The sequence below is a fragment of the Larus michahellis genome (assembly GCF_964199755.1).
Source record: "Larus michahellis chromosome W unlocalized genomic scaffold, bLarMic1.1 SUPER_W_unloc_1, whole genome shotgun sequence".
Lineage (NCBI taxonomy): Eukaryota > Metazoa > Chordata > Aves > Charadriiformes > Laridae > Larus > Larus michahellis.
The window spans coordinates 790,868-800,749 of NW_027435888.1; the positions used below are offsets into that span (position 1 = coordinate 790,868).

Sequence of the window (9,882 nt, forward strand, 5' to 3'; positions counted from 1 at the left end):
CTCCGGGCTTCCTGTCTGCTGCCAGGGCAGGGACATGATCCAGCTCCGGCTCCTGCGAGGGACTCACTGTGGGGGTCTGCAGGGAGGGACGGACAAGCCAACACTCCTGGGATGGAGCTCTTGCCCTGGATGAAGACCTCTCCCAGCTGCTGCTCCCAGCACAGTGAGGTCCGTGGCAGGGGCAGGGGCTGTTTCCTCCCCATCCTGACACAGACCCTGGTGCAGTCCCCGCTCTATGGTCACCGCAGCTTGGGGGCAGCTGGACACTTGCCTCATGGCTTCTTGGATGAGCCCAGCGCAGGAGATGCTCAGTGCTTCCAGGCCCACAGCAGGGTGCAAGGGGTGACTAACCAAATTCCCCTGCACACCCAGCTTGTCCCATGATGATCCGCCACCACATCGACCATGACACCGGCAGCGGGACATATATGTCCCTCATATATGGTCATGAACGGCGCTGGAGAAGTTCATTGGCGGGCTGGGCTGTATCGGAGGGGAGGTAGCTCCCGATAACGTCTAAAAAGGTGCTGCTGCTTCGATTGGCTCCTTCCGCAGCTGGGTCGGCATCTGCAGAGATATATCACCCTCCCATCATCGACGTCCCCGTGAGTCCCCAGGAGCTGTGACAGGGAGTGGGGAAGAGCAGGGCTGTGCCAGCAGGGCAGGAGGCTCAGGATGGGAATGGAGGGACTCCTGTCCCCTCGGGTGCTGTGGCTGCTCCTCTGGGTGCAGCTCTGCAGAGGTAAGTGCCGGCTCCCTTTTCCCACAGCCCAGGGCCATCGGGTACAAGTGGGGTCATCAAGAGCCCTTTGGGAAGAGGGCTTCTTTCCAAGTGCCGCTGATATGAGGGTCAGAAGGAGCTCAGGTCTATGGACCCTGTGCCTTTGCCTGTGTCCATCTGGGTGGGAGCGGGTGTCTCCATGATGCTGTTAAGGGGTGCTTGGCTGGGGAGGAGCAGGTGCCCTGAGCACGGCCTGGCGATACAGGTTTTGGGTGGGCATGGGCAGGGGCCCTTTGAGGTGGGAGGAAGTGCTGAGGGCTGTGGGACAGAAAATGGCCCAGCGGGTCTGGAGTTAGCACCCCCAGCCTGCACAGCCCATGGGGAGTGGGGGGACGCCCACACATCCCCAGGGAGAGCCTGGAGGGGAGAGGGCTCCCATCCTGGTGCCTGTGACAGGCAAGGGGGACCTCAGACCTGCACTCTGGGACTCGGTGCTCTCCTGACCAGTCCCATCTCGGTGGTTGAAGGGGCTGCAGAGGTGAGACTGGAGAATGGCGGCGGACGCTGTGCTGGGAGAGTGGAGGTGAAACACCAGGGCCAGTGGGGGACCGTGTGTGATGACTCCTGGGACATGAATGATGCTGCAGTGGTTTGTAAGCAGCTGGGCTGTGGGTCTGCTCATGAAGCTCTTAGTATGGACATTTTGGGCCAGGATCTGGCCCCATTTGGATGGATGATGTTGAGTGTCACGGCAGAGAGTCGGCCCTGTCTGACTGTAGACACAATGGATGGGGTCAAAGCTACTGTGGTCATGATGAGGATGCTGGAGTGACATGCTCAGGTAAGGAGCCAATCTCTTCCCCACCTTTGGGACTGGGACAGGAGAAGGGACCTGGCTGTGCCCTCAGGGAGCAATGAACGGCTGCCAGGGCAGGGTCCTGTGTTGCTGGTCACGCTGCCGAGCTGGGACTGTCATTGCTGGTGTCCCTGGTCCCTGAGGAAAGACCAGTGGGGTTCACCCACTGCTGGGCCCCAAGATGGTTCATCCCACCCTCAGTTGGTGCCTGGGGCTGGGAGATGAATCCCCCTCAATGCCCCGCATTTTTTGTTGGTTCTCGTCTTTCTTCTCCAATTCAGCCAGCACCTGTCTGGCATTGCTGAGGGCCAGGTTCCCCTGTGCCAGAGGCACCGAGAGCTGCTCACGCGGCCACCCACAGCCCCAGAGAAGGGTGCAGAGTGGCCAGTGGCTTTTGGGTTGTGCCTCCTGGCAGACACAAGTCCCTCAACCAAAGCAAAGGGGCTGCTCAAAGGGAAAAAGCCCTGTCCTTGGGCAGAGGAGCAGGGTGTCCCTGGTATATCTGTGCCATCAGCACGCACTGGGAGCTGCTGGGGGGGTCGTGGGGCTCTTTGCCTGTGGCCACCTTGCAGGCCAGGTGGGACATGGGTATGTAACTGCCAGAGGGCTGTGGGAACTCACAGGGTTCTTTGGTTACTCCAGGATTTGTCCGGCTGGTTGGAGGGAACAACCCCTGCTCAGGACGAGTGGAGATCCGTGATAGGAACGAGTGGAAAACTGTCTGTGACTCCGACTTTGGTCCCAAAGCTGCCGACGTGGTCTACAGAGAGTTGCAGTGTGGCACAGCCCTGTCTGTCCCTGGGGCAGCTCACTTTGGAGAAGGGGCTGGTCCCATGTGGGACAGAGAGCTGCAGTGTGTGGGGAATGAATCCCTTCTCAGCTCCTGCCCCACGGGGTCCCCCAGGGACCAGCCCTGCACCCACGCGAATGCTGCCGGTGTCACCTGCACACGTAAGGACTCAGGGCAGGGTGTTACCACCGCGGGTGTGCCGATGATGGGGGAGCAGGGACGGGACTGTGCTGTGCTGGGTGTGAGGACAGAAGGGGTGATCACAGAACCATAGGATGGTCTGGGTTGGAAGGGACCTCTCAATGTCATCTAGTCCAACTTGCCTGCAACCAGCAGGGACCTCTTCAACTAGATCAGGTTGCTCAGAGCCCCGTTAGACCTGACCTTGAATGTTTGTCTGCAGCCCTAAAATGGTGCAGAAGGAGGAGAAAGGCAGGGTGTCTATTTGCCCTCTACTCCACCACCCAAGGCAGCAAAAGCACAAGTCTGCCCTGTCTCATCCTTCTCTGTCCAGAGTTCACAGGGTTCAGGCTGGTGAACGGCAGCACGGCGTGTGAGGGGAGGGTGGAGGTCCATGTGCAGGGGACCTGGGGCACCCTCTGTGCCTCCCGCTGGGACCTCTTGGACGCCCACGTTCTCTGCCGTCACCTCAACTGCGGGTTCGCTGAGTCCATTCCTAAAGGAGGGCATTTTGGGAGAGGAAGCGGCCCTGTCTGGAGAGACTCCTTCCACTGTGACGGGACTGAAGCCCACCTGGGAGAGTGCCCAGTGACTGCCCTGGGGGCCTCGCCGTGCTCCCATGAGAACGACGCTGCTGTCATATGCTCAGGTGAGTGCAGGAAAACACTCGGTTACTCTGTTTTCCTCTTAAATGCTCCCAAAGCAGGGGACCCTGTGGCAGTGCAAGGCTCTGGCTCAGAAGCTCCCCACAGAGGGCTGGCAGCAGGCAGGCGAGCTCCAAGGCCCTCCTGCAAGGGTGCCAGAGCCTGGAGACATGCTGTAGGCTGACGGGCTCCCCGACGCCGCCAAGGGCTGTGTCATGGCTGCTCTCCCCAGGCCCAGCTCGCTTCGCATCCCTGCGGCTGGTGGGTGGAGGGAGCCCGTGTGACGGGTGAGTGGAGATCTTCCAGCACAGGACGTGGGGCAGAGTCCTGGATGAGCAGTGGGACGTGCAGGAGGCCAGCGTGGTGTGCCGGCAGCTGCAGTGCGGAGAGGCAGAGGCAGCCTACAACCCCCCGAAGGCTCAGAGAGGGACGGGTCCCGTGGGGCTGCGCGGGGTGCGGTGTGCAGGGCACGAGGCCAACCTGACCCTCTGCAACACCTCCCTGCCTGAGAGTGCGCTGGAAGCAGGGATTGCCGAGGACGTGGGGGTCGTTTGCTGGGGTGAGTGGCACTGCACGGCCCCCCCAGGCTCTGGGCTGGGTGGGTAGCCAGCCCTTGACGGCAGCCGGGGTTTCCTCCTGCTACAGGGAGCCGTCAGGTGCGGCTGGTGAACGGGCCTGGGCGCTGCGCTGGGAGAGTGGAGATCTACTACCAGGGCAGCTGGGGGAGCGTCTGCGATGACGGCTGGGACCTGTCTGATGCTGCCGTCGTTTGCCACCAGCTGGGCTGCGGAGGGGCGCTGGAGGCGGTTGGCTCCGCTCGGTTCGGGGAAGGCTCCGCTCAGATCTGGCTGGAGAGCGTGAACTGCTCCGGGGCTGAAGCTGCTCTCTGGGACTGCCCGGCAGGGTCCTGGGGGCAGCACGACTGCGGGCACAAAGAGGACGCAGGAGTCGTCTGCTCAGGTGTGTGCCGGGAGCTGTGGTGGGAGCCCAGTGCCCAGGCAGGCCGGGACGAGGGGAGAGCCGGACACGGCCGAGGCTGTTCCTGGCCAGCTCTGAGCCCCTGACAAAGGCCACCGTGGGGACACCATTGCACAGGTACCCTCAGTCCCACCGGGGGTCCCTGGGGAGCTCTGCTGTCCCTGACGGTCAGCAGGGAGGGCAGGGGTGTCTGTCCATCAGGGACATTTCTCTGTCCGTGGGTGCAAGGGGGACTTGCTGGACGTGCCTTTGCCTGTCTGAGGGCCTGGCGGGTGCAGGGGTGTCCCTGCTCCCCCAGCCCCAGCCCAGCCTGTTCCCCCTCGCTGCCTTTCCTCCCAGAGTTCATGGCCCTGAGGCTGGAGAAGGGCACCAACTGCTCCGGGCGCCTGCAGGTTTTCTACAATGGGACGTGGGGGAGCGTTTGCTCCAACTCCATGACTCCTGAAACTGTGTCGCTGGCATGCAAGGAGCTGGGCTGCGGGGACAGAGGGTCCCTGGAAACACAACGGCCCTACGGCAGGCTGTCTGGCACGGCCTGGCTGGATCGTGTGGAGTGTGGGGAGAGAAACAGCTCCTTCTGGCAGTGTCCCTCCGCTCCCTGGCACCCGCAGTCATGCGACGACCTGCGAGAGGAGACCCACATCACCTGCAAGGGTAATTCTGAGCTAGCCGGGCACCAGCATCCCCTGCGTTCCTGCTCCTGGCTGGGCATGGACAAATACCTGGGCCTGCAGGGGCCTTTTGTTTCCAAGCCAGACGCTGCTGCTGCTGGTACCAAAAATGGGACTTCCTCTCCTGGAGCCCCACACATTCACCAGTGGTTGCCAGCCGGGCTCCCAGCTTCGCCTGGTTGAGGCAGAGGTTTCTCGAGGCAAGGTCCCAGAAGGGAACAGCCAGGGCTCTGAGGAGTGTCCCTTCCATGGACACCCTCCTGCTGCTCTGTGACCCAGGGTCCCTTTGGGGCTGAGCAGTCAGGGTCCCCCACGTTGCCGAGTGTGTGTCCCCCGAAGGACTGGGGTTCAGCTGCTGCCATGGGTGGGTGGCACGAGCTGAGCTGAGCCCCGCTCTCTGCTGCACGCCCCCCCTGCAGCAGCCCCTTCACCACAGCGTTTCCCTCTGCAGGGAGTCAGCCAGAAACGCCCCCGGCCCCAATGGCTGCGTGCCCCAGCACCCCGAGCTGCACAGGTAGCTGCTCCTCTGCATGCCCCTCTCGCCTGGCAGGGCTCTGCCTGCTGTCCCGCGGCCCTGGGAGCTCTCTGCCTTCTCCAGACAGGGAGAAGATTCGTGCCGTGGGAGGGGAGAAGGGGTGCTCCGGCCGAGTGGAGGTGTGGCACCGCGGCTCCTGGGGGACGGTGTGTGATGACTCTTGGGACATGCGGGATGCCGAGGTGGCATGCAGGCAGCTGGGCTGTGGCCCTGCGGTGTCTGCCCTGGCCGAGGCTGCATCTGGGGAGGGGAGCGGCCCCATCTGGCTGGAGCAGGTGGAGTGCCGGGGGACAGAGCCATCTCTGCAGGACTGCTGGGCCCGGCCTGGGGACAGCGGTGCCTGCCGCCATAAGGAGGACGCGGCCGTGAACTGCTCAGGTGAGCGGCAGGGCTGCGACACCTCACAGGGAGCCCTTTTCCCCATTGCCTGCCATCATGGCTCCAGAGCTCCTGAGAGCAAGGCCATCCCTGCAGAGCAGGAGAGCCTTTTGCCGAGTGGGCAGCAGCTTCTGTGGGGCTGGGTGTCCTCCAGCTTCTGCCCGCAGGGCCCTGCAGCCCCCAGGGGCATCTCCCGGGCTGCCGGCTCTGTCCCTGCACTGGGCCCTGCGCTCCTTCCTGGCCATGCTCACCAGTCGTGCAGGAGGGGCGATTTGGGTGGGATGTGGCAGGGATGTCTGCACATGCACACGTGCGCACACACACACACACACACGGGGTGTCAGAGAGGAGGCTCCCTGGTACCTGCACCCCCACCCTCTCAGCCCAGCTCTCCTTCTCCTCCTCTGCAGATGCACCCAGGACGGCAGCACCAACCCCTCCAGCAGGTAACCCGTCCTCCCCACCAGTGCTGGGTCTTCTTGGGGCCAGGCTGTGACCCACAGCCGGAGGGAAGGGGCTCCTTGCTGGGCTGTGAAACTCCCAGGAGGAGGCAGCGGGGTAGCGGTGGGGCGGGAGGCTGGGGAGGGCTGTCATTCACCCAGCCAGGTGGGAGCTTACCCATCCCTTATCCCTGAAACCTGGTATGTAATGGGGGTCAGGACTGGGGTGTGCCAGCCCCTCACCTCTCCCAGGCCTGGTGCTGCCCTTTCTGTGTTCCTGCCATGCAGATCCCACCCGGGGCCGTCTGACCGGCAGCGGGAGAGTCTCATTGCCCGTCATCATGTGCATCATCCTGGGAGCCCTTGTCTGCCTGCTCCTGGCCCTCCTGGCCGGGCAAGTGCGAAGCGCCAGGGCTGGGCGCAGAGGTGGGTCCCTTCCCAGGGGAAGATGCCTGCTGGCAAGGCCAGGAGTGCCGTGGGGTGTCAGTGAGCGGGAGAGGCAGAGCTGGGGGGACAAGAGTGTGTGCTCTCTGCGGGATCCCACCCTCTCTCTGACCATCCCTGGGCCAGCCCTGCCTCTGTCCACAGGCTCTGAGAGAGCTCAGGAGCCCTTCCCTGAGGCCGTGTACGAGGAGATCGGTTCCAGCACAGCATGGCAGAAGCAGGCAAGGTTCAGCGGCTCAGGTTGGTGTGAGTCCCTCATTGAGGACACATCTACAGTGCTCTTTCCCCTGGCTGCCACCCAGGGTTGACCCCTGCAGCCCCCGAACCCATGGTTTGTGCGGTTGTGGGGCTGTTGGATCTGTGTGGGGAGCACCCATGTCCTGGGCCCAGGAGAGAAGCTTTCTCCCCACCTGCTCTGCGCGTCCCATTTGGGGACAGCCCCTCTCTGCCTGCCCCTGCACCCTGGGGGACACCTGAGGGGTGAGGGAAGGGGCTGTCCCAGGGCAGCTCTGGCAGGCCCTTGGAGATGGGCTTTGTCCCAGGGCAGCAGGGTGAGTCCTGAGCCCTCGTCCTCGTGCAGCCGTGGCTCTGTGGGTCCCACGTCCCCAGCAGCACTGAGCACAAGCTGGGTCAGCAGAGCGCACTCCCCTGACATCCGCTGGGCCTCTCTCCAGGCTCCTATTCAGAGGGGTCCCTGAGCAAGCTGCAGCCCTACCCCGGGGACAGCGAGGAGGAGGATGGTCCGGGGTCAGCACCAGGTAATGGGGGCAGGAAGGGGTGGATGTCTCCTCCCTGTAGACATGTGATGTACAGCAGTGTCACTGACCATCACCCTCGGAGCTGGGAGATCGGGCGGGATCTCCTGTGGGGCTGCAAACACCGATGTCAGAGCCCCACGTCCCTGCGCATCCTCCCATCCTCTGCTCTGCAGAACGCATCTTCTCACTGTCACCAGCTCTCCTCTCCTTTCAGATGTCCCTGTCCTGCCTGGAGGTGACCCAGCTGATGGCTATGATGATGCCAGGGAGGTTTCTGACCCTGGGGAGGATCCTTCCCCTGGGCAGGAAGACTGGGAAATGCCCAGGGTGGCAGAGGAAGGATCTGGACCCACGGATACCCTTGGAGGTGAGAGGGAAAGAAAGTGCTGCTGGTTCCTGGGGTGGCATCCCTGGTGCTGGATGAATCGCTGTCACACTGAGAGCCCAACGTGCTGGGATGGGGGAACCTGCCCCAGGAGTTCTTCCTTGGGGGCTCCATGGGTGGGAGAGGGAGCTGAACATCTCAGGACTGGTGAGGAGAAGGGAGGAAGGTGATGTACAGCCCAGGAGAGGCACCCCATGGGGTGAACATGCAATGGCCTGCCTTGCTTCTTGCAGGGCCAAACCTGCTCTCCCAGAGAGGTGCTGGTGCCCCCGGAGCTGAGGGGGATGGCTGGTCCCTGTCCCCAGAGAGCACGGGCTATGACGATGCTGAAGAGGTGTCTGTGGCACATCCCCCTGAGGACACAGAGGCTGTGACACCGGAGCTCAGTGCACAACGGTCCCTGAGACCCCGGCCAGGAGAGCCCGTCCCTGCAGTGCAGCTGGGGGCGGAGGAGAGGTCTGTGCAGCTGGGAGAGCCGTGAGCACCAGGGAACCCTCTCCCTTTTCCCACGGGCAGCAGAATCTGCCAGGGGTTTCCTCGATTTTGATTCCCCTGTTTTTACACAGAGGCCCCCATATTGTTTCTCATTAAAAGCCTTTGAGCCAGAGCTGTGCTTGCCTGCCCAGGTGCTTTAGTGTCTCCCTGAGGGTGCTTGGAGGAAACCAGAGCCCAAAGACGTGGCGGTGGGGAAGGGGCATGTCTCGGGTGGGTGTGTGGTGCAGGGCAGTGAGCTGAGCTCAGGTCCAGCACAGCTGCCCGCCTCTCTCCTGAGAGGGGGCTCCAAAGAGGCAGCGCACACAGTCCTCCTCACCCCACAGCCAGACCCTGGCTGGGCAGGGCAGGCCCACAGTGCCTGCAGAGGACCAGAGGCTCCAGCTCCAGCCTTTCTCTGAGGCTGGGCATTCAGGGAAGAAGCCCCTTGGAGATGCTGGGGATGGAAGCCAGGATCTCCCACATGCAAAGTGGGCGCTCTGCCCACTGCTACAGCATGGGCTCTCCTCAAGCTGAAATTCTTTCAGGAAATATCCAACCTCTCCAGTGTTGGGTCCTCCACCAAGTGCAGGGATTACCTCCTCCGCTGTGCTCCTCTCCTTAGGCTGCAGGGAAATAGCTGCTCTACTGTGGTATTCTCCACAGGCTGCAGGAGACCATCTGCTCTGGCACCTGGAGCACCTCCTCTCCCTCCTTCTTCACTCACACTGGTGTTTGCAGGGCTGTTTCTCACACTGTTTTTCCCTCACTCCTCTCCCACTCGAGCACTTGTGTCCTTTCTTAAATACACTCTCACAGAGGTTCCACCATCCTCATTGATGGGCTCAGTTTTGGCCAGCGGTGGGTTTCTTTTGGAGCCGTCTGGAACCAGCTCTGTCTGGCACGGAAGCGGCCCTTGGTCTCTTCTCACAGAGGCCCATGCCTTCAGCCCCACCACTACCAAACCCTGGAGACGGACACCAATTCCACAAGCCCTGGCTCTGCACCACAAACACTCTGGTGTGAGTCCTGCCCCGGCATGGTCACACGGTACAAGCTGCACTGCGAGGATTTTCCCTCCTGGGCACTTTCCAGCCCAGCCCACCTCCCTCCAAGCTCTGCCACCTCCCCTGCCCTCTCTCCATCCCGGCCCAGTCTGTGCTGGCCCAACAGCAGAGCCTGCCCCAGGGTGCTGCAGAGCTCTGGGCACTCACTCCACAGCCACAGCCCCTCTGAAGGGCACCGCAGCTGCTGGGGGGCAGAGGAGGGTCAGCCCCAGAGACGGGGCATTTGGGCACAAGGCAAAGGCAGTCAGTGGGCCCCTGTGTCCTCCTCCCCAGGATGTTCTGAGGGGTCTGCAGCCCCTCTGTGCCACCCCCTCTCCCCAGCCCAGTACAAGAGCCCTGGCCCTGGGGACCCTCAGGCAGCTCCTGCCGCCCCAGTGACAGAGTGGCACTGGGAGAGCCTGCCCCAGGCTGCTGCAGCCAGAAAGGTCTTCTCATCTCCCGTTTATCCAGCCCTGCTGCTGATGGGTCTCAGAAGAAGTTGGAGCTGGTTCATGTATTTTATTTAAAAACACAGAGAGACTGAGTCTTTATTTACACAAATGTTTTGTGTCACAGACGAGAGGT

General features: G+C 62.5%; 1 protein-coding gene across 2 annotated transcripts; it reads left to right on the forward strand.

Annotated features, from left to right (window-relative positions):
* The first annotated feature begins 2,659 nt into the window (after window positions 1-2,659).
* LOC141736648 (antigen WC1.1-like) lies at window positions 2,660-8,387 on the forward strand. 2 transcript variants are annotated; one of them, XM_074571196.1, is made up of 12 exons: window positions 2,660-3,196; window positions 3,424-3,750; window positions 3,837-4,151; window positions 4,509-4,823; window positions 5,292-5,354; window positions 5,439-5,753; window positions 6,164-6,199; window positions 6,482-6,619; window positions 6,782-6,877; window positions 7,312-7,395; window positions 7,610-7,762; window positions 8,086-8,387. In XM_074571196.1, the coding sequence occupies exons 4-12, from the start codon at window positions 4,514-4,516 to the stop codon at window positions 8,259-8,261; spliced, it is 1,371 nt and encodes a 456-aa protein (XP_074427297.1). In that variant the 5' UTR covers window positions 2,660-3,196; window positions 3,424-3,750; window positions 3,837-4,151; window positions 4,509-4,513; the 3' UTR covers window positions 8,262-8,387. The 2 variants fall into 2 exon arrangements, with proteins under 2 accessions (XP_074427297.1, XP_074427298.1); XM_074571197.1 differs by lacking the exons at window positions 2,660-3,196; window positions 3,424-3,750 and having other exon boundaries at window positions 3,751-4,151.
* The last annotated feature ends 1,495 nt before the right edge of the window (window positions 8,388-9,882 follow it).

Excerpts from the sequence above, each read along its gene's own strand:
- LOC141736648 (XM_074571196.1), top strand. The coding sequence starts at position 4,514 with ATGGCCCTGAGGCTGGAGAAGGGCACCAACTGCTCCGGGCGCCTGCAG. Across the intron at positions 7,396-7,609 it reads TGGTCCGGGGTCAGCACCAG|ATGTCCCTGTCCTGCCTGGA; the intron begins GTAATGGGGGCA and ends CTCTCCTTTCAG. Across the intron at positions 7,763-8,085 it reads ACCCACGGATACCCTTGGAG|AGAGCACGGGCTATGACGAT; the intron begins GTGAGAGGGAAA and ends CCCTGTCCCCAG.